This window comes from Pipistrellus kuhlii, unplaced genomic scaffold, assembly GCF_014108245.1.
Source record: "Pipistrellus kuhlii isolate mPipKuh1 unplaced genomic scaffold, mPipKuh1.p scaffold_m20_p_5, whole genome shotgun sequence".
Taxonomy (NCBI): Eukaryota; Metazoa; Chordata; class Mammalia; order Chiroptera; family Vespertilionidae; genus Pipistrellus; species Pipistrellus kuhlii.
The window spans coordinates 50297558-50322047 of NW_023425551.1; the positions used below are offsets into that span (position 1 = coordinate 50297558).

The 24490-nt window shown below is 44.3% G+C and overlaps 1 protein-coding gene across 2 annotated transcripts in view; it reads right to left on the reverse strand.

Moving 5' to 3' along the window:
• The window catches only part of SH3BGRL2 (SH3 domain binding glutamate rich protein like 2), a 58105-nt gene extending 47531 nt beyond the window's left edge, over positions 1–10574 (reverse strand). Inside the window, exon 1 of one of the 2 annotated variants that reach the window (XM_045572947.1) lies at positions 10254–10490. In XM_045572947.1, coding sequence (XP_045428903.1) covers positions 10254–10298 — 45 coding nt within the window. In that variant the 5' untranslated portion in view covers positions 10299–10490. Of the gene's footprint in view, positions 1–10253 lie in introns of both variants that reach the window. The other variant, XM_045572946.1, reaches the window with a different exon arrangement.
• Positions 10575–24490: the final 13916 nt, after the last annotated feature.

Here is a 24490-nt window from a genome sequence, read left to right on the forward strand (position 1 = left end):
AATGCTCCAAAAATTATACCAGCATGCGCACTCAGCTTAGTAAGTACTATGTACTGTACACAATATTTTGATAAATTAAAGATATTACATGATCCAAGGTTATAATTTTTAGTTTTATTCCTGGTATTACTACTATTGCTGATGATACAATAGAAATAATAGATAACATACATTAAGTACTTTACGACTCTGCTAAATACCTTATGTGGAATACTTCGTTCATTCAAAGCTCATGCCAATCCTACACAGAAGGTACCACACCTATCCCACTTTTAGAAATGAAGAGGCTGAGATTACTTGCCTAATGCCATATCCCTCATCAATGGCAGAGCTAAGATTTGAGCTCAGTCCCTGCCTTACCCATGAGGGAACCCTGCCCTCCAATGATTAAAAAAAAAAAAAAAAGACCATAGATGGGGCAGAAGTAGGCACCTGGGCTGAATATAAACTGACTCCAGATTAAATAACAGCAGATTCAATCCAAACACCTACTTTGGCTAGGAAATAGTTTATTATACATGGACAGTGCAGCCCTGGCCAATATGGCTTAGCAATTTGAATGTTGGCCCATACATGGGAGGGTCACAGGTTCAGTTCTGATCTAGGGCAGTGCTCAGCAAGTGCGGTTCGTGAACCACATGAGACTCTTTGGCCTCTTGAGTTTTTAGCAAAGGCCCGCTTACGAGTACCCTAATTCAGTTATATACCGTATTTTTCGGACCATAAGACACTCCGGACCATAAGACGCACCAGTTTTTAGAGAAGGGAAATGAAGAAAAAAAGATTCTGAAACAAATAGTGTCCTAAAATATTTTATGTGCATTAAAACCCAACATCACAGTCATAAACACATGTAATCAACCCTGTAAAGTAAACAGCAGCATTTAGAACCATTTTAGAGCCGGGCAAGCACACAGAGACCACACAGAGCAGGGCAAGTAAAAAAACTTTTTTTTTAAAGTATATGTGTAGGCTATATTTGGACCATAAGACGCAGAGACTTTTCCCCCCCACTTCTGGGGGGGAAAAAGTGCGTCTTATGGTCCGAAAAATACGGTAGTTAACGTTTAAAAAACTTGGCTCTCAAAAGTAATTTCAATCGTTGTACTGTTGATATTTGGCTCTGTTGATTAGCAAATTCATGAGTCAACAGAGCCAAATATCAACAGTCCAATTATTGAAATTTCTTTTGAGAGCCAAATTTTTTAAATTTAAACTTCTTGTAATGCCACTTCTTCAAAATAGACTAGCCCAGGCCGTGGTATTTTGTGGAAGAGCCACACTCAAGAGGCCAAAGAGCCCCATGTGACTCTCGAGCCGTAGTTTGCAGACCACGGGTCTAGGGCATGTACTTAGGTTGCAGGTTAGATCCCTACCCTGGTTAGGGCTCATGCTGGAAGCAACCAATTGATGTGTCACTCACACATCGATGTTTTTCTCTCCCTCCTTTTCTTCCTCCCTTCTACTCTCTCTAAAAAGCAATGAAAAAAAATATCCTCAGATGAGGATTAAAAAAAAAATTACAAAAAGACAGAGCAACCCAAAACTCTTATCAATGGGGGATTCCAGGCTTAGAGAAATGGCCAATTTCCCATTCAAATGACTATAATTACCAACACAGAAAACCAGTCAACTTCAATCCACACAGGAATGTCATGAATGAAGAACACTACACTCCCACTCCTTATGCAACTCACAGAAGGAAAACCAATTACTCAGAAGTAATTGAGTTACTGTGTTTGTTGTTACTTTGGGGTTTTTGTGTTGCTTTCTTTTGATTATAATAGTGGATTGGTGTACATCCATAGCTGCTTACTTCAATTCTATTTGCATTTACGAAATATCTCAACTGACTTGTCAAGCAAGTCACCTAACTGGGTCTCTCTTACCCTCAACCCTCCACTCCCAAAGCCACTAGATTGACAACGTCAAAAAGCCATTTCCTGACCTGGGCCATTACCAGTATGAAATGGAAAACGCATCCTGAAATACTGAGAGCCCTTTGCCTTCAGTCCCAGCCGGTGTTCCATGTCCGGCTTCTGGAGCTCTGGAGCCATGTTGGCAGAGAGCCCACAGAGGTCCCACAGCAAGGGAGACACTCCCGATGTGCAAACACCCTACTTTCCCACTTCCTGGGTCAGTTCCAGGAAACCCCCTTTGGGGTTCTGCCGCCAGATAGTGAGCCAGCCCGAAGGATTCAGGTCCCCTCGGCAATAAATAAGCTGCCAATGGCAACTGAGGGGCAGATCCCGGGGACCAACCACACTGTCCTGGAGTTTGCCAAGGGCTGCACCAGCCTAAAAGTACCTGGTTTGTAGGCTGAGGGGGACCCAGTCTGCCAGCAGCTAGTTCAGCTTTCGCTCTTACAGCAAAGCTGTCATGCGACCAAAAGGGAAACATTTAATTAAGTGCTTTTCCTAGGTTTGATTTCTTTTCTAGAGTTTAGGGAAGAAACAATCAAACATAAAAGAAATAACAACACTAACTTGAAATTACCACAGTCCAGTTCCGGAGTAATTAGCCAATAATTAGCAGATAAACGCAGATAAGCCCAAGAAGAAGACAGAAGGGAAATTGCGCTGCCTTAAATTAGACTGGCAAGTTGTATGTGGCTAGTATAGGCTACCAATCTCCCACTCTTCTTCCCAACCCCACTTCTCCCCGCCTCCCAACCCCACTTCTCCCCGCCACCCAACCACCCCCAAAATTAGGCAATAGTACATACTTATCACTACTGAGCTAAAAAACCACTCAACAGCCGAAACTGGTTTGGCTCAGTGGTAGAGCATCGGCCTGCAGACTGAAAGGTCCCAGGTTTGATTCCAGTCAAGGGCATGTACCTTGGCTGCGGGCACGGAGCACATCCCCGGTAGGGGGTGTGCAAGAGGCAGCTGGTCGATGTTTCTCTCTCATCGACATTTCTAGCTCTCTATCTCTCTCCCTTCCTCTCTGTAAAAAAATCAATAAAATATATTTTTTTAAAAACAAAACACTCAACAGCAAGGTTCAAGGACATGTTTCTAATCCACATCTATAAAGAGGACCCCAAAAGATAATTGTACATAATCAGAAGTGAAAAATTTCCCTCAAATATTAATAAGCATTTGCCATTTCACAGAAAAATATTCACTAAATTTCTAATTTGGAAAGCTAAGGTCCTTTTTTGCATAATGAATAAGTAGTATAACAAAAAATTAATCAGAAAAATAATGAATACAGGAATGGTATTTAATTCAGAACAACTTAATTTCTATTAACTCTACATTTATAATCACACAGATTAGAGCGATTCCTAATGAAAAATTGCTAAAATCTGAAAGGGTCTTTGAGTTTAGAGATCAGAGAGTAACTATTTAATAAATGGGCATTTAACAGCTTAACTAATAATTTTTTATTCTATTTTTAAAATGTGCATTCCAAAATAAAGTATTTTAAACTTTCATATATAATGAACAGTATATCATGCTATTTTTTATTTTTAAAACTGAATATTCACTAAGACTAGACTTTTTCTAACTCATCACACAATTCTAACTTTGCTGGGGGGGGGGGAACACACAATTTACTTCTGAAGTTTTTATAAATTAAACATGAAAAAAAATCTAAAGAAATATTTTTTTTGGAGTTAGTACCGCTGCTTTCTACTGCACTGTTGAGGTTCGCCCTCCCCCCGACCCCCCATCCATTTATACACCATTTGTACATCTACAGACGAAAGTGGCAGACCTTTTTTAATTAAATTAAAAATATTGTGGCAGTTAACTGGCTATAGTTGTTTTCCTTTTCTATTTTTGATTAAAATTTTTTGAAAAACAGAAGAAAAAAAAACCCACAAGAGTCAAGTAGTCTTACATGTTTGAAATGTGGAAACCACCTTATACTTCATATTATAAATATTCATTGCAAGTATCCTAAAACAAATTGGCAAAAAAAAAAGCCCCTGATTTCATAAAGGAATCCATGACCTTGATTATATTTATATTTACAATTTTGAAATATTATAGAATGAAAAATATCAAATTGGGAGAAAATTGAAATGAACTATCAATAGAATGACTGAGGTGAGGTGTTCACTTGGAATATTGAGAAATCTCCCTTCCCAGCAACATACCTTATACATTGACTACAATGCCATATTATTATGTACCCAACCACTGCCTTTAAGATCCAAGAAATCTGCTCAAAAATCTCCCCAATTAAAGGGGGAAATTCCACCAATTAGTCTATTTCAATCCTCATATGACATACTGTTATGGTCTGATTGTGTCCCCAAACAATGTTGAGGTCCTAGCCATGATGAATGTGGCTTTAGTGGAAATGGAGCCTTTGTAGACAGCACATTAAGATGAGGTCATTAGAGTGGGCTCTATTGATATGACTGTGTCCTTACAGTACAAAGGGAGAATTTGGACAGACAGGCAGGCACACAAGTACGCCATGTGAACATGGAAGCAGATAGCATGGTGATACATCTACCTGCTGAGGAAACCCAAAGATTGCCAGCAAACCACCAAGAGTCTCTCATACAGCTCTCAGAAGAGGCAACCGGGCCGACACTGTGGCCTTGACTTCTAGCTTCCAGAACTGTGACACAGGTTTCTGTTGTTTAAGCCCCCCATCTATTTTGTCAATTTACCTCAGGAAACTGAAGTAGCCCTAAGAAACTAATATAATACATATGCTTTCCCAGCTTGACCTGCTCTTAAAATCCCCTCCTTTTCCTTGAATCTCAACGTATTTCTGCTTCTGATCATTTCATGCCCACCCAGTCTTGAACTTGACTCCACACCTTCCCCTGCCAATGCCCTCGGGTACCACTGACATTTTGTAGGGGGCAGTTCTTATGGGGGCCTGTCCGTCATACTGCAGGATATCGAGTATCCCTAGTGCTTTCATTCACCCTGGGCACCACAGTTTCCACAGCAGAGAACTTCTGCTCTAGAAGCTTTGGAGCCACTTGCCCACCTGAGTTTGATTCAGGGTCCCACCTTTTACTGTATGTGATCGTATCAGGTCAGTTAATTTTCAGCTTCTTCAACTGTATCATGGGAATAGATAACTACCTAGCTGTATGACTTGGAAGATCAATGAGTTAAAGATGCAAATGAGCTCAGGCTTACTTACCCTTATGAACTCCTTCCGGCATTAGAATCACCTAGGAATTCATGCCCAATCTGTTCTACACAGTCACATCCTGATTTTCACTTGCCTTGGAACTCCTTTCAATGGCTTCCTCATAGGAAGGAAGCTTCACTGAATACATTCTGTGGAGATGCTTTACTGATCACTGATGTTTAGAATAGTTACAAGTCATGCGGAGCTGTGAGGTATGCCTTCCACAGTTGCAAAGAACAAGACAACTACTCTGAGTACAGTTTCTGTGTGTTCTCCCACCACTCTCACCTCTCCTTGAAAACATAGATGAAGGCCTGGGCAAAGCTCTAGTTTTCTGACATTGCTTTCAATTTCTCTGTAGCTTTTGCTCTCGGTAAAGGTTCCTCTCCAACTTCCAGGGACACACTGTGGTCTAGCTCATTTCACCCTGCCCCCAGGCAGTGAATCCCTCTTTCTCCTTGATTAAATGGTTTGCGTCCCAAGTCAGCATCGATTTGTGCCACTAGGGCACAGTTTAAACCTGTTCTCCTGACCATCACATACACATCTAGCACCTAACCCAGAGCCTGGTATTTAGCAGGTTTTCAGTGATGGATGAATGCAAGACTCAATCCATGCATGCATGAATGCATCGCTGAATGAACACATATATGGGTATATTCGGGAATCAGGAGACCTGGCTTCCATTTACCGTTCAGCTCTGCTTTAAGTGACATAAATGACCTCAGGGCAAGCCACTAAATCTCTATGCCCAAATGTCCATCCTTGTGAAATTAGGTGGGTGGACTTCACTAAAAATCTCTTTATGTTTTCTTCCAACTCTAACTGAGCCCATGAACCACACCCCCCAAGTTTTGTTTTGTTTTTTCCTTAGAGAGAAAGAGAGAGGGAAAAGAGAAACATCAAAATAAGAGGCTGCCTTCTGTATGCCCGCTACCGGGAAGGAACCCGAAACTCAGGCATGTGCCATGACCCGGATAGGGAATCGAACCCACACACAATCTTTTGGTACAGGGGACAAGACGCTCCCTCAATTGAGCCACACTGACCAGGGCGAGCCCCTGGACTTTACCGAGGTTACAAGACTGGATTTTTTTTTTTGAGAAATTTTAGTCAATGCAAGGGGGCAGGGTGTTTTTCTGAAATCACATACCAGGGTCTCTCTCTGTCAGAGAGTACCTCATTCCCTGGTGACAAAAGGCTCCAGAGAGCATGCAAGCTGCAGATACTGAAGACATCTCTGAGACACTGAGTCTACGGAGTTTGTGTGTTATTATGGGCTTCTTTAAAAACCTTAGAGTCTATTGTTTCCTCAAAAGGAGCCCAAGGGGACCTCTGCTGACTGCCGTCTCTCACCCAAAGCTCCCCCCTTTCCAGGCTGAACAAGGTGGGCTTATGCGCTGTCTCCCTGGCTCCAAATCTAACTCAATCCCGCTCCCTGCCATCTGCCTGAGGCTCCCACATGCATATTTCATGATTTCTGGCACATTTCCTCCTTATCTGACATCCTGCAAGGCATCCCTCTGCTGCCTATATTATTTCTATCTCTGGTAAGAATGTTCTTGAAAGAGACATGTGTCCTTGGGCTGTACTTTATTAAGGACAGTTTCACCTTTCCTATCTTATCTCCCCACCTGGCCCCCACGTGAATTCCTTGAGGACAGAGACCACACCCTTTATTCTCCTCTAGTTCCCCACAAGACCAAAGCAGCAAACACTTAGAAAATACTTATTGAATGAATGAAATGAATTAACGAATGAATGAAATAATTAACTGATTTCAATGCTTTTAAATTAGAAATTCATGTTAATATATTTCCTGCATAAAGATACTAAGACCTCCCCTTTTAAGTATACAACCAGGATAAGCCTAGGAAAATATAGTATTTTTCTAGGACTGAAATAAAATGTCCTTCACTACAATATGAATGACAGCAACCTTATCAGCTACACAAGAAATCTGGTTTTTCAGGTATCCATACCATAATAAAGTGTCATCATTTTTATTTCCTAGTAAAAGCAGATCTTACCTGGAGCTGGGAAGGGTAAAGGGGCTATATCAGTCTTTTGCATTAATTATTCCAACTACCACTGTTAAGTGTTGAAAGCCAGAGAGTTCAGGGAAATCAGAATAAGATGAGCATTTACTCTAAATAGAAAGTTTGAATCTACTGTTGATTGGGGCAGAGCATCTTTTTAGAAATTCCTGGGACTTACTTAGCTAAGTCTAATTCTAGTCACATTCTTCCCTCGAGATTTAATAAACTTCAGCTAAATTCAAACTGACTTGGGAATCAAATTATCTGTTCTTCCATGCACTTGCTGCTGCTCACCAATGGACATCAAATAAAACCGCGCCAATGGTCAACACACCACTGCTGGAGGGAAAACATGGCAGCGATGGCTTCAAAGCTTCATATTGCTCAATGCTATAAGCCCCATCTGCCTCCCCAGCCCAACTAACTGATTTCAATACTTTTAAATTAGAAATTCTTATTATTACATTTCCTGCATGACATTGTTTAAATTGACTTAAACAACTTCATTATCTCTTGGACATCATCATTCATATATACATATGTGTGTGTGTGTGTATTATTGATTTTTTTACAGAGAGGAGGGGAGAGGGATAGAGAGCTAGAAACATTGATGAGAGAGAAACATCGACCAGCTGCCTCTTGCACACCCCCTACCGGGGATGTGACCGCAACCAATGTACATGCCCTTGACCAGAATTGAGCCCGGGACCTTTCGGTCCACAGGCCGACGCTCTATTCACTGAGCCAAACCGGTTTCGGCCATCATCATTCTTGTACATAAAGTTGTCATTGCCAAAAGCATCAATATCATGTTACAGAAAAACTGTGTATTGATATAGGAGATAGTACAGTTGGAGAGACTTGATGACTGAGGATTAACTGAGACTTGAAAAGATGGGGTCCACCAAGTGGACAATTAATTTTATGGGCTGTACATATGTGATCACAGAGCATGTCTTCCAGCTCAAATCAAATCGTGTCAACACACATACTACCAGGTGGGTGGTGAGAGGACCTGAGACATCACAGTAAAGGAAAAATATATTCACTGTGAGGCTAATATGTATATTGCTAAAGTAAAAGAAGCTGTTACCACGGTTTATCCACATTTACCCAATTGTGAAGTCAAAGCATTATAAAGCTAGAGTGTAATTCTGGGCTATCCATCAAACAATTCTTCATTCTACAGAGGCAAACTCAGGCAGAGATGGTCACTTTATCCAAACTTATACTACTAGTCAGAGACAGCATTGAGACATAGGTCTCTTGCTCTGGCCAGTTTAGCTGAGTTGGTTGGACCACTGTCCCATACACCAAAAGGTTGCAGGTTCGATTCCAGATCAAAGCACATACCTAGGTTGTGATTGTATGGGAGGCAACCCATCCATGCTTCTCTCTCTCCTCTGGCCCCCATCCCCTCTCTCTAAAATCAATAAACATGTCTTCGAGTGAGAATTTAAAAACAAAAATAAAACACTTGGGTCTCTCAAGTCTATCGTCATGAGCAAAGCACAGAACATTAAATTTAAAAATTAAAAAGGCACATAGCAGGCAGGAAATAAATATTTGTTAATGGAATTGATATGGGGTTCCAGAACTAACTTGGCAAACTATCTACTGATAGGATAAGCCAAGTAATTGCCTCAAGTTTTGCCTATGACTTGTTCAATATAGCCTAGATCTCTTAATACTAAAAGCATCCCTGGTGCAATAAAAAAAAAAATGGTAATGGAACAATTATTGAAGCAGGCAAGTTGGTGGTGAAACCAAAGACTTTGTTGCATTCTTACGAAGGAGTGCATTTGAAAAAAGAAAAAAAAATCTATCCACAAACCACTACGGGTTTCCAAACACATGAAAGTGTAGCATCAGTGGAGAAGTCTATAAAAAGGCAGGTATGACTAAGCAGCCACAAATAATTATAAACACAAAAAACTATCAGGAGTCTGGGGACCACAGCATGCCTGCATATAAAGATAAGTTGGCATTTCCCATCCATTGTTCCTACAGCAAAAGGGAGTTCTTTTTATACTGCAGTGTTGATTTCCTTTTAATAAAAAGCCTCAGTTGCTTTATAAGGATTTTTATAAGGATTTGCAAACAACATTCTATTCCGCACTCCATCACACCTGTTTCAGAAACAAATTTTGGGATAATTGAGCCGAGTTGCTGGGAAGTCAACTGGCCAGATCAAAGTGTAAGCAATCAAATACTACACTTTTTCATGTATTTATGGGTGTATTACATATCTCACCAAAAAGCCTCTTACACCTGTAGTTTAATCTTAGCTAAGAAAACTAAGTCTTAATCGTGTATCGCCACATGTCTTACTCAGGTGGGGGGCTACCAAGTACACTACAGAATTTTCCTTAAAATCTGACATCTGGCTCTTTACCTTCTCTTCCTACAAAAATGTTTTCCTTAAACTATTCAAGAATATCGACCAAACAAAATAACTTACAGCAACTAAAGAGACCACCACTTACACATCCCCAAGGTGAAACTGACAACAGCATTGGGGGGTCGGGAACAGGGGGGGGGGGGGAAAGATGATAGAATCAAAATATACATTTACATAAAGCTGTAACAATACTCACAGTACAAAAATTCCTAGTGCAACAGGAAAAACCTGGTTTACCATTCTCTTCGCGCAGGTCTACAACTAAAGCAATGTACAGTACTTGGCAGGGAAGGGTGGGTGGGTAGCGAGCAATCCCCTCTTCCACTTGTTTCATTCATGAGCCAGGTTAGCAAACTCCACAAGCCGGGAAAGCTCCCGCACAAAACTTAACCAGGCTGCAAGTCCCACATCGGGAGTCATCGGCACCCAAGGAAGTAGGACCCGGGGCCCCCCCACCTTACCTTGGCTCCCGCCCTTTCCATTGTCCCAGGGTGTGAGTGGTCACCTGGCGGGGGGCGCGTCCGGACGTCCGCGCGCCCAGACCCGCAAGGGCGAGCGCCGCGCTCCTCCCGCAGGACGCGCCCCCGGCGCCCGGGCCCCGGCTCCCCGGCTCCCCGGCTCCCCGGCTCCCCGGCTCCCCGGCTCCCCGGACCCCGGCTCCCCGGACCCCGGCCCGCCCCGGTGCCCGCCGTGCTCACCGCCACGAAGCCAGAGGAGGAGGCGATGAACACACGGATGACCATCCTCTCGCCGCGCCGCCGGGACGCACCGTCCGCCCCCCGTGGACTCTGGGCTGGTGCGGACGCGGGGGCAGAACTCTGCGGAGAAGCGCAGCTCCACCACCGGTCCGAAGGCTTCCTCCGGGTAGGACCGCAGGGATCTAGGTCCCTCCCTCCTGGTCTGCAGATAAAAAAGCTCAGCGCCTCCCCGCCTCCTGCCCAGGCTGGGAGCGGGGGGAGGAGGAGGAGGAGGAGGGAGGCCGGCGCGGGGCATGCTGGGAGTTGTAGTTTCCGCCTTCCCCTGGGGGACGGTGGACGGAGCTCCTTCAGGTGGCCTCCTGGTTGCGCTGTCAGTGCCTTAGGCGTGCCCGTGGCTGGAGGAGTGAGAGCCCGTGGCAGGGAAGAGACGATGACATGGGGTGGCGAGGATGCCAGGGAGACGAGGAAACATGAAACGAGGCAAAAGGGCTTGGTCCAAAGTCCAAGTTGGGTTGTGGTTGACTGGTTTGCAGCAAACCCACCCAGGTTCATGTGCGTCGGGCGAGCCCCGGGGACCTCCGCGCCGGAGGGGCGGGGGGGGGGGGGGGATGGTGGTGGTGGTGGTGGTGGTGGTGGTGGTGGTGGTGGTGGTGTGTGTGTGTGTGTGTGTGTGTGTGTGTGTAGGGGCTTGGCGGGGGGGGGGGGTGTTCACGGGGCTGGGCGCGCCTCTGTTTTCCTAGTCACTCTGGAGACTGCGGAAAGACGATTCCTTTAGATAAATGGGAGGTTTTCTTTTTTAATGCAGATACTGAAAATTAGAAACCCAGGGGAGAGCACAACCGATATTTTATTTTTCCTAGCAAAACTGTAATTGTAGTAGAAAAAAAATAAATACCAAGCGAAATCAGAATCCTTCTATCAACATTGGATATCTGGACCCCACCCGCCCCACCCCCTGCCTTACACAATGGCTTTGCCTCTGTCCACCTAATATTTACAGCGGAGCCAAATCTGTGCCTTTTTGAGACCTGCACATTCCAGCGTGGGCTCCCTGGAGGATGCCCTTACATAAAAAGCCTTTATGTAGTTGCTAATGGTTTAGGAATAGTTCGTTAGCAAGGGCTTTTCTGGTTCACAAAAGCACCAGCCTCTCTGTTTAGTGGAAATGAACCAGTTTCCCCCTGCAGTACTGTACTTACTTTCTTCCTTTCATCAGGGGAGCCTGGCAGAGTTCTCGGAAAGATGGTAATTAATAATTCTAGAAACAAAGAAAATGAGGTCTCTTGGAAAATTTCTTACGCAAATACTAATTGGTTTGGGCCATTTGTTTTTTTAGAGCGATTTTGAATACTTTAAGTTTATAGCCTTTCCTATTACTTATCTTACATCATTTCTGTATGATTCCTTTTTAATTTAGTATAACGAGATACAATCTTAATGGGAATTTATTTCTTCTTAGTATTCAATAATTTTAAATAAATTTTGCTGTAATTAGTAGCTCTGTTCAAATATACTTTAATTTGGCTACCATAAGTGTGGAAATAAATGTTTATAAAAACTTAAAACATTCAACATTGGGAATGTATCTTAAAGGTAGATACTAATTTCCTGTATAAATGCAACTTTATAACAGTCAGCATTTTCTTTAGTTTGAAGTTATATAGCTCTGAAGATATGGTTAAACTCAATAATAGGAAATCAGAATCTATTCTTTGAAAGGTACAAAATGGATGAAAAGATGAAAAAGTCATTTTCTCAGTCAGCAGAGCACCTATTGTCTGCAAAAGAAAAGGGTACAGAAATAGAGACAGAACAAGAAATGCCATACCTATGGAGTGTTGTATGGATATAAAAGAAAGATAGGGGAACTTTGGAAGAGACTTTATGGGTGAGTAGAATTGCCTGGCTGGAGTTGCTCAATGAGTATCAACCTATGAACCAGGAGGTCATGGTTTGATTCCTGGTCAGGGCACATGCCCAAGTTGTGGGCTCCATCCCCAGTGGGGAGCAGGCAGCAGGCAGCCAATCAGTGATTCTCTCATCACTGATGTTTCTCTCTCTCCCCTTTCCATTGTCTCTGAAATCAATATGTGTGTGTGTGTGTGTGTGTGTGTGTGTGTAAAGTCTTACATATTATATGTATTATATGTATAGATTAATAGATTAAAGATGAGTAGAATTTCTGCTGGGGAGAATGCAGGGTGAGAATTTGCATAATATGTGAGAATTGCAAAGGGTCAGTTTTGCTTCAAAAGGGAAGTGAGGGGACTTATAGAGAATAGGGCTAAAAAAAAAAAAAAAAAGGTTGGAATGAATACAGCAAGGGACTAGCCTGGGTTATCTGCCTAGTTCCTTGCCTTTTTCTGGAATCTGTATCTCCATTCTGATCCAAGAGGTTATAATGATGATGGTGCCCCCAAACCCTGTCCATACAGCAAGACCCAGACGATTAGCCACAGTAGATTGGTCTAGGAGTGAGCGCCTGGCCCAAGCAAGGCCAGGAAACATTCCTACCCTAAGGATTTGGAATTAAGACAGACACACAGAGAGAATTTGACCTTGAATGTGTAGCATGGAAGATCAGAGCTTTCAGTAGCCATGATCCAACCTAGAACCAGAAAAGCTACAGAAGGTAGTCAGTAGGAAGAGAACAACAAAGCAGACATGTGGTGCATGGCAGAAATAAGTTTCAGAGTGTCCTGACAATCCTTTAGTCCAGGGGTCCTAAAACCTGTGTGTCAGATCCAGCTGGTTGTCTGTTTTGTAAATAAAGTTTTATTGGAACACATTCTTTTTCATAATGTCTATGGCAGAATAATAGACACTATATGGCCTGAAAAGCCTACAACATTTACTGTCTAGCCCTTTACCAAAAAAGCTTGCCACTCTCTGTTTATGGTTCAACCTATTTCTTTATCCCTGCTATGGAGGCCTGTGTAATATCCCTGTATCTATATCATGAATTCCTCATCTTATTGGTACTTAAGCCACTTCAACTTTTCTGCAACCAAAATTGCCCTTACTGAGAAGTCTGTACTTTAATTTGTAAGCATTTTGATAAAGAGAAAAATATGATCAGAGCTATCCTTTAAGAATTGCTCTGGTAATAATTGTTGGCTATGTTTTCTCCACCCTGGGTTGACTAGAACTTGTGTGCAGGACAGAGTGTTAGCAGTCCAGGAAACCTCAAAGGCCAGAATGAAGTTGAGACTCAGAGTTAGTAAAGTGGAAGAGTGACCAAGGGTAGAAAGCAATCTGGGATACAAGCTAGAGGTCCAAGATTAACACCAGGGTATCATAGCACAGAGAGGATTAGATGCCCATCTGACAAGTAGAGGCTGCAGATAGAGCAGGCAGCTGAAACTTAAAGACAGAATGCAGAAAATTGAGTAGGTCATTAGATTTTAGGGAAGTTGCCCCTGCGTTGCCTAAGACTTGATCTCCTTTACAAGTCATGATGGACCATCCAGCTAGAGTGGCTTTTCCCCTTAGCTTCATTGAGATATAATGGATATACAACATTGTATCAATTTGAGGTGTGCAGCATGATGATTTGATATACATATATATTGTGAAATAATCATCACAATAAGGTTGGCTAATGAGCAAAGTGTTTTAAAGCAGAAGTTCTCAACCTTTAGCAGTCTGGTGAAGTCTGTGGTCTCTTTCTCAAAAAAAAAAAATAGTTTCTAAATATGGACAATAACTCTGGCAGCGTAACTCAGTTTGTTAGAGCATTATCCAGGTCCATCAAGGTTGTGAGTTCTATCTCTGGTCAGGGCACATTCAAGAAGCAACCAAGGAATGCATAAATAAGTGGAACAACAAATCGATATTTCGCTCTTTCCCTCTTCCCCCCAAAAAATCAATCCATCAATAAAAATAAATACAGAAAATAAAAGAGACAAGATTACAAAAGAAACTACTTGTATTGCAGTTGCCAGCAATGGGTGTAAGAGGCAGCTGCTGGCCCCAATCACTCCTCAGGAGCAAGGGTAGGTGGAGAAGCCCTGAGGGGCAAGCAGGGCTGGTGCTGGCAGCAGGCTCTAGGCAGGAAAGTGGCGTGTGGGAGCAAAGAATCTTCAGTAACCATCAGAGGATTGCCCTGATGCCCCAGGGCCCCGACTTGGTCTGGCACTCCTGCTCACCTACTCCACCATCCTGCCACTGCTAACGCCCGCCATGTTTCACCTATGCTCTCTGGTGGTCAGCACACATCATAGCGACCGGTAGTTCGGTTGTTCCGCCGTTTGGTCTATTTGCATATTAGCCTTTTATTATATAGGATTGCTTATTATCATTGCTGACCTTTGCAAGAGCACTCCCAGCAGAGGGGTGGAAGCAGAAGCCAGATTGGAGTGGCTGGAGGACTAGTAGCTAGTGAGGTTGTAGATGCAATGATAGAGTCTTTTCTAATGAGGTCTTGAGGGTTAATGCCAGGGGACAAGCAAGGACAGAAGTTTGAAGGGGAATCAGAGAACATGAACGTTGTTCATTAAGGTTTAGCCACAGATTAAATAAAGAGCTCTTTCAAGCACTCTGGAGTATCAACTGTCCAGATTTTATTTATGGAATGGAATTGAATCTGATTGGTAATTCTGTGCTGTCAGAGCTGCCCTGTTCTTAACAGCACTTAATCCAATACTATCTGGTTCCCCAAGGATTTAAGGAACTTCAGCCACCACAGCATGCCTGTCACCATCCTGCCTTGCTCCAGGCGGTAGATCCTCCAAAAGCTGACTCGGCACATTTGGCTGTGAGTGGGTGGCAGATTTGTGGGAGGGGAGGTCAGAAGCCAAAGGGCAGGGCTAGGTCAGAGTCGTTAGGGAAGGAAGATTCCTAGCTGGACTTGTATTAATGTCACAGCTGTATGACCTTCCTAAGGCAGTTCACTTCACTTGCTGATAATTCACCTTCCTCTTTGTTGGGGGCCTTAATGGAGAAGATGCACATAAAAAGCCTTCTCACACAGTTAGGACCCAGGAAGCATGAACTATTATTAATCATGCAAAATAAAGCTGGGGTGGCCTCCATTTGCATAAAAATACAGTAAGTCCAATAAACATTTCTGTTTCATGTCTGTGATTTTAGCCTTCTAAATAACAAGGATCGGGTTATATAAACCTCTTTGTACAGTGTCATGGGCAGATAAAATACTTAAAAACTCTTTGATGTTATGAAGTTTGGAGGCCATTTTTAAGATAAAAGGGGCAGCAGTGAAATGAAGCAAGCAATAAAGTCAAATAATGTAGCTTGAATTTCCTAAGAGAATTCATCCACTGCTTTTATGTTGCTGCTTCAGCCCCCTTCTGTTTATTCTTACTCAAATAAAATATTAATTAACTGGAACCATACTAAGTAATCCCTGCACTGGATGGAACTTTTAACATTCATGTTAAAGACCTGGAGGCAAATTGTAAAGTAAGGAATTAGGAATGAAACCAACATTTGCACTTAAGTCTTGAATCAGTTCACATTCACCCCAAACAGTAGGGTTCCCCATCCTCTCAGAAAGGAGAAAACACTGTTATTTCCCCAATATCTCATTCCCACTAGATAAAAGGTATGAAAAGAGAGAGTGGCACAAGCCACCATCTTAGAACTCGTATCAAGGAGGCTTTGAGATTTGCTGGTAACCACCGGATAAACTGAAAGCCTTGTGTGCTGTTTACTCATTTCTTGCAGTTATATTCATTCACAGTGTGCCAGATGCTATGCGAAATGCTGGGGATCCAGCAGTAAATCAAACAGTCCCTACCCTCATGGAGATTATGGCTAATTGGGAAGAAGAAAATTGAACAAGAGTATGCTAAGTGCTTGAAGGAAAAGTCTAGATTTTATTGTTTGGCTTTTTTGTTAATCTTGTAGGACTTTCCTAATCAAATATATCAAACACACACACACACACACACACACACACACACACACACACACTGCATGGCCAAATTATTATGATCTCTGAACACATAATAATCTGGCCACTCAATGTGTGTGTGTGTGTCTGTGTGTGTACGAAATTTGTGCATGGGGCCGTGGGGGAGGGGTGTCCAGCCTGCACCCTCTCCAATCTGGGACCCCTTGAGGGATGTCCAGCTGCCAATTTAGGCCTGATCCCACCAACAGTCCCAACTGCTCACCTGCCTGCCTTCCTGATTGCCCCTAACCGCTAATGCCTGCCAGCCTGATTACCCCTAACCACTCCCATGATTGATGTCTAACTGCTCCCTTGCCAGTCTGTTTGCCTCCAACTTCCCTCCTCTGCCAGCCTGGTCACCCCTAACTGCCCTCCCCTGCAGAGTTAATCGCCTCCAACTGCCCCCCTTCCTTGAAGGCCTGGTCCTCTCAATTGCCTTCCCTTGCAGGCCTGGTGCCTCCCAACTGCCCTCCCCTGCTCGCCATCTTGTGGTGGCCATCTTGTATCCACATGGGAGCAGGATCTTTGACCACATGGGAGCAGCAATCTTGTGTGTTGGAGTGATGGTCGATCTGCATATTACTCTATTATTAGATAGGATAGAGGCCTGGTACATGGGTGAGGGCCAGCTGGTTTGCCCTGAAGGGTGTCCCGGATCAGGGTGGGGGTTCCCTTGGGGCATGGGGTGGCCTGAGTGAGGGGCCTGTAGTGGTTTGCAGGCCAGCCATGTCCTCAGCAACCCAAGTGGAGGCTCTGGTATCTGGAACTTATTTACCATCTACAAATGCAACTTTGTAGCCTGGAGCTAGTGGCCCATTGTACGAAATTTGTGCATATTAAAAGGGGATTAATTAGAGGAAATAATTTAATATTGCTATTTGCCCTTTTTCTATAATAGAAGTGTCAGATATGAAAGAAAATTAGTAAAATGTATATGAAAACCTTCCTCCTGTCAGAGTCTGGGGCTTACCTCAAGACCCAGAGTCAAGTCCCCTCCCACCCACATGTGGTTCAAAATCGCATGAGACCCAGACCTGGCTGCTCCCTGCCCCCTAATAGGGCTAGATTCAGACCCAGCCAGTCCCACCCTTGTCAAGCCCTGCCAGGCAGGGGGCATAGCCTCAGGTGCCCTGGCCCAGTGCCAGGACAGGGGGCGTGGCCTAAGGTCCCCCAGCCCAGACCAGGGCAGGGTGCACGCCTTGAGGTCCTCTGTCAAGCCCCAGTGCGTGGGGGGCATGGCCTGAGTTCCTCTGACCTAGCATTGGGGTGCACCTTGAGGTCCCCTGTCAAGCCCCACTGGGTGGGGGATGTGGTCTGAGGTCCCCCGGCCTGGTGTTGGTGTGGGGGTGTGTGGCCTGAAGTCCCCCGTCAAGCCCCACCTGAAGGGAGGTATGGCCTCGGGTCCCCTGGCCTGGCCCTGGGGCGGGGGGCTCGGCCTGAGTCCCCTGTCAAGCCCTGCCAGTTGGGGGATACAGCCTGAGGTCTCCTGTCAAACCACCCAGAAGTGGGGAGGGGGAGCAGAGGGAGGGGGTAGCCTCAGAGCCCTGCTGATTGTTAAGGCTCCTTATGGGAACTTGGCCTCAGCTGTGGGTATAGCCATCTTTGTGACGGAGTGATGGTCAATTAGCATACTCCATCTTTATTAGATAGGATATCGATAGATATAGAGATAAATATAGATATAGATATAGATATCCCCAACTAGACTACATCATAGATCAGGAGATGGCATCGCCATAACAAAATAAGGGTTCCAAGTTGATATTGCTTAAATAGCTCTAGGCAACATAAGTTAGAGGAACTAGTAATACTCTACAATATTTTGGTTATCAGGTCACTACTTTATAAATAGATTACCAATATTATAATAAACTTTTACATTAGGTTATGGTTGAATTCTGAAACATTTTGATTTCTTATGAATACGTTGCTATGAGTCTTCTCATTATAATTTCTCATTATGCTAAGTAAAAAGGCCATTTAGAGTAATTACAACAAAGGAAATATAAGAAAATGTTTATAGCCGAAACCGGTTTGGCTCAGTGGATAGAGCGTCGGTCTGTGGACTGAAAGGTCCCAGGTTCGATTCCAGGCAAGTGCATGTACATTGGTTGCGGGCACATCCCCGGTGGGGGGTGTGCATGAGGCAGCTAGTTGATGTATCTCTCTCATCGATGTTTCTAGCTCTCTATCCCTTTCCCTTCCTCTCTCTGAAAAATCAATAAAATATATATATTAAAAAATGTTTATATGTAACTACAACTAGAGAAAATGGAAGTCAGTTTAAACAAACATAAAATGTTATTGTTGTAGCAGTTATTTTTATTATATTTTTTTCCTATAATTTTGAAGGGCCTTCTGAATGGAAATTACAAACATTTGCGTTTAAGTACTTTTTAATACCTTGAACCATAACTTTTTAAATAATGATTTTGTAAAGGTTTTTACCTTTAAGTTTCTCAACTCTTTTCTAGAAGTGAAATTACTAGAAAAAGATGAGAGTAACCATAAAGCACTTTAAGATTAGATTCCTGGTTCTCCTCCTCCGCTCTCTGTTGGTTCATTCCGAGCAGCTTCAGCTGCGGGCATCGCTCTGCAGCACCTGGGTCTCCACTGCAGTAAGAGCCTTTGGGTCTAAACAGAATCTTCTGAGAAGGGAAGCATTTTTGCACTGAGTGAAATTCCACTTAGAACGGATGCCAGGGAGCAAGACTTCTTTATGAATGCAACTTACTGTACTCAGAAGCCATGAACTGGCCAACATGTCACCAAGTTTATGACAAAGTAAAGTACTTAAGAGTGGAATTATAACCCACCCAGTACTAATTGCTCCCTGGTTGTAAACCAGACATATTTTAAAAATTCATTAACTTCTTCTTGCCCCAGGAACAGCGTAGTGAGATCCCTTAATTTTACCTTAAGCACAGTTTACGTTTGCCCAGCACATGTCATTTTTAAAAGCCCAATCCATTTGGTTCATTTTATTTGTTGAACACCTGCTCTCTATCAGTAACTTAGCAAACTTCATCTCTTCAGCAATTTGCATTTATTTAAAACAATAATTATGAAGAAAGAATATCTCAAGACCAGAAAATTATTAAAATGCCCTTGTAATTCCTAAGAAACCTGTGACTTTGATAGCTATTCAATAGAAGGGTCTGGTGCTATTTTAATTCCTTACTAAAAGCATTTATCGAATGTGTTAGGCACTAGGCACTCTATTAGATGAGGGGAATAGGAAGATTCATTAAGCAGAGAGTGTGTGGTAGAGGTGAGGGCAAGACTATTTCAGACACAAACTGAAGTTCTGGGTGGGAGTGCAAAGCTCCCTGAGTGAGTGGTTGAGTGAGAACCATGCAGAGAGGCATGGAATAGGGTCCCTTCAAAGGAGTCTCTGTAGTATGACCTAAACTTTAGGGGTCCTCAAACTTTTTAAAGTGGGGGCCAGATCACGGTCCCTCAGAGAGCTGGAGGGCCGGACTATATGAACTACTAATTCCTACTGTAACACCTCGGCTGCGCTCACTGCCCAAAAAACCTGGTGGGCCGGATCAGACTCCTCTGCGGGCCGCATGTGGCCCCTGGGCCGTAGTTTGAAGACGCCTGAAAAAGTATGATCTCCTTGCAATAAGTGTCATTACTTTTCCTGGTGTAGGTATAAAGTAGGATTTGAGGTATAAAACCTCATCAGTGTCTGTTTTCCTGTAATTGGCTACATTTTGTCTTTGTTCCTCAGTTAAGCGTAACAACTGTATGCTGGCTTCAAGGTTGAGGGTGCCAGTGCTGGAGGAGACAGTTCTGCAGCTCTGAACAGCAGCCCGTCAGCTTAAAACCAAGGCCGCCTGCCCAACACCCACTCCTGTCCCCATACCAGTTGATATCAACGCAGTTCCAAGCTTGGCCACCCCTGACACGTTTCTAGCAGTAATGGTGACGTTGGATTATTTCACCCGAAGTGTGCAGGGCGGTGAATCCAGACGATGACAGCAGTCCTCAGAGCCCAGGGCGCTCTCCACTTTCCACTTTGCCGTCTTTAGCATGACCGTGCTCTTCCTGGGGCCGGTTGCTTCGCGGTTGCAATGAGGCCACCACGGCGCCAGGGTGGCATCTTCACACTCCCATCCCAGTAGGAAGAAAGAGGAGGGCAAGCAGGAAACGTGCTTTCTTATTATAGAGGAAAACCTTTCCCAGAAGCCCCCTCGAAGACTTCTCCTTAAACCTCTTTGGGTCAGAACTGGGTCTCATGCCAAGCAAAGGAGGCTGGAAAGTGTATATTTAGGAAGGAGAATGCAAGAGCCAAGATGGGTTTGGGTCTGGTATCATTCATCCTGGAGGAATAGAGTGGAGTGTGGGCATATTGGCAACGCTAACTACCGGGGTTCTGTTAGCAAGGAAGGCAGTGGGGTGTAAGTGACAGCAGCGATGCTAGTTGTTTGCCTGGTGTGACCTTGGGTAAGTTTTTTAGCAGCTGTGCCTCAGTTTCCACATCGGTAAAATGGAGATAATAAATGAAACCTAATTCCTGGGCTTGGGTGAGGATTACATCACATAATTATGCCAAATGCTTAAATAAACGAGTGGTACGGGTTAAGCACGCATAAATATTAGTTGCTAATAAAAAGAGGCACCGTATTTCCCAGAGAGCCTGATTTACAACCAGATTCCTCAGATTCCCTGAAATAGCACCCTGTGCAGAAATTATAGAACTGGAAACCATGCTTCCAACCCTCAGAGAATAGTTCTTTCTACCAGACCTATGTCTCTGAGATATATTTTTATATGTATTTTCATTGATTTCAGAGAGGAAGGGAAAGGGAGAGAATCATCAGTGATTCATTGATTGGCTGCCTCCTGCATGCCCCACACTAAGGATTGAGCCCACAACCCAGGCATGTACCCTGACTGGGAATTGCATTGTGACTTCCTGGTTCAACCATTGAGCCACGTCGGTGGGGCTGGCTGTGATGCATTTTATTTTATTTTATTTTATTTTATTTTATTTTATTTTTAAACATATTTTATTGATTTTGTACAGAGAGGAAGGGAGAATTTAGAAACATCGATGAGAGAGAATCATCGATCAGCTGCCTCTTGCACACCCCCTACTGAGGATGTGCCCGCAACCAAGGTACATGCCCTTGACCGGAATCGAACCCGGGACCTTTCAGTCCCCAAGCCGACGCTCTATCCATTGAGCCAAACCGGTTTCAGCCTGTGATGCATTTTAGATGACCCTTTTGATTCTTTCTCTGCAACACCCCCATTTCTCTCCCTTGCTCTCATTCTCTTCTCTCCCTCTTCCCTCCCCACTTTTCCCCTTCCATCTCCTTTTCCCATGCATGTTTCTTTCCTGTCTGGTGACCCCCACCCCTTCCTTTTAGGCCAGGGAATTCCCACTGTTTCACCCTGCTCCTGACTTCCAAAGGTAAAAAGGATGCTGACCCTCACACAGCACTCTCCAGGTTCCTGGGGACAGTTAACCTCAAGGACTAATGGGTGATATATTCAGCGCTGGCTTAATGTATTCTGCATGTGCTAAAGCACATGTGTCAAACACAAGGCCCTCGGGCCAAATCCGTCCCGCCAGGCCTTGCAATGTGGCCCGCACCGCGCTGTCATCACTGCACTCCGCTGCGTTTCCATCACAATGACAGTTTATGACTGTTCAGTAAACCATTCGGCCCCACAATTTAGGCTGGATTTTAGATTTTGGCCCCTTCTCTGATTGAGTTCGACACCCCTATGCTAAAGCATACGTAATTCACAGGCCAGCTGACAGGCACGCACCCAGCATGTGTGCATTAGCTCACAAGCACACCTCATTGCATCGATTTATTTACTTTTTTTTTTTTTTTGCCATACCACTCTCACAAAGATCAGAAGAAAATCATGTAAGCGAAAGGCAAAAACATTTTCATTGAGCCAAATTGGTTTATTCACCTTTTTGAAAAAGGGTAGGGCAGAAATAGGACAAACAACTTAAGAAACGAGCTTTGAACAAATAGTCTTGCTAGAGAATTACCAGCAGGAAAGAACGTTTGTTTATCATCTCAAAAAAAGGCAGCACCTGGCCCATGTGAAATTGATGAATGGTATGTTGTAGCAGAAAAAGAAAACCAGACAATGTGTGTGTTATGAGCTTTGAAAAGGACCTGGGGCCGGTGTGTGTGTGTCAGCATATAGAGAACTCAAGTGCACTGTATTTAAAGCTGTTCTGAGAAATCGGAAGCATTTATTTTTGAGAGTGGAAGCTCAGCTTCAGTGTGCCATAAAATCTTTCTTCAACAAAATGGAATGACTTCTGAATGTTAGTAAAATCCCATGTTCCCTTTAAAAAAAAAAAAAAAAAGCCTTTAAATTAGCACAAGAAGGAAATCACTCCCATTTGTGCCACGGGGCAAGGGAGAGGGAATAGAGGCAGAAGTTGAAACCAAACCTTGTGAAAGCCACACCCTGCCCTCGGGTATCACTCCCAGCTCTCCCTCTAAACAGGAAGAAGCCCGGGGTACCTGGGGCTGGGTCTCAGGGAAAAGAGCAGCAGTTGGGTTCCTGTTTACCTTCATCTCCACCACAGGCAAGTGGGTGGATTGATGAGTCCTGTGGAAATCAACTGGGCCTCACATTCCCGCCTCCACCCTGAGGGACAGCCCTTTGCAGAGGTCAAAACCTCAAATGCCTGAGAGGACCAGAAGGGTGTAAACAAAGGCAAAAAGGGCCACCAGCAAGAGTCTACTAACAAAACTGCTTGTTTTGAACTAAATAACAACAATATAGCACTGCTAAATAAAATATGCAGGGACAAAAAAGAATGAGAATGATACATAGTTACTTTTATGATTCTCAGAGATATCCTATTTAATAAAAGCCTAATATGCAAGCCAACCAAACACTGAGCAGAACTTTGCAAAGTGACGTGTGAGAGGTGGGAGGGACCGTGGAGGTCATCAGTCCCACCACTCAGTGGAACCAGGAAGAGGATGAGGGCTGGTCCCTGAGCACGGTTGTTGGTGCGGATTCAGGCCCCGCCTCCTGAGGCTTTGTTCTTCCCAGTAAGAGAATGAGCTCCAGGTCGGGCCGACATGGATACGAAGCCCCTGGTGTGATCTCAGGAAAGTCACTTAACAGTGCTGAGGCACGTCTTCTCCCTTTATCTTCCTAGCAGGTTAATAAGCCACCTCTCACATAGTCACTTGAGGACCGAGTGAGAAAAACGTGTCTGATGAGCCTAGAGCAGAGCTGCCTGGTAGCCAAGGATCCCAGGCAAGGTCGGTTCTTGTTATTCTGGCCATCTATCTCCTCACGGCCTCCCAGCTTGCTCCTTCCTCCAGCTTTTCAGATCCATCTCCCTCGGGTTTTCGGGAGAAAGGCCCTGTGCAGGACCATCACACCAGGGTGCTCCTCGCAGCGGCTCGGGGCCTGGCCTCTGAAGGCAGCCGAGCTGTGCCACTGTGTTAAGGAACGGGCATGAGCGGGCTGTTCAGGGCCTCATGCCTCCGCAGCATCACAAAGGAAAGGTGGCTTCAGGGCACGTTCTTACAAAATAAAACTCTGAAGAACTCAGGGGTGGTTTAAAACAGATTTTTTAGAAAAGAAGTAGAAGGTGTTAATAAAATGCAAACTTGGAAATCATTTGACGATAGACGGGTAGAGTTTATTGTGTGCTACGAGCCTGGGGCACCTGAAGAAAAAGTAAATAGCTACGACGACGTGTGGAGTATTTAGTATGTGTCGGTTGCTGCCCTGGGCCCTTTACACGTGTGATCATACTCATCGTCATAGCAACTCTGAGGGAGCCGTGATCCCCTTGGCACAGGTGAGCATGCCAGGTGATCTGCCTGGTAAGCTGCCGAGGCACATTCGTCTCCGGGTCCCCGCACTTCCATTCACCAACACGGTGCTGCAGGCTGTGGCGTTATCCTGCTCAGAAGTGGCCTCGAGGAGGCCACTGGTGGTAGCTGGCCTTCTGACCAGGTCAGCCCGGGAGTACAGTCAATGGGTAAACTCTTGAAGTCGTCCAGCCCACTTTGCTGATTGGCTGAAATCCCAGCTCCATTTGAGCCCCTCGCTCTTCTCACTCCAGGAGCTGTGCTCTCCACAATGGGATTTCTGAACTTAAAGCCACCTCAGGCCTCAGGGCCTCAGAGACAACCGACCCGAGAGTGTCTTCATGCTGGTGCCGAGGCCACTGGCCACTGCAGATGCTAATAGTGAGTCCTCTGGACTGGCTGCGTCCAATCAGTCCCTTGTGCCAGCAGCCCCTGGGCCGAGCCCTGAGAGGGGACCTGGGCACGGCCTACTTGGAGCAGAACTGCTTCCCAGGATA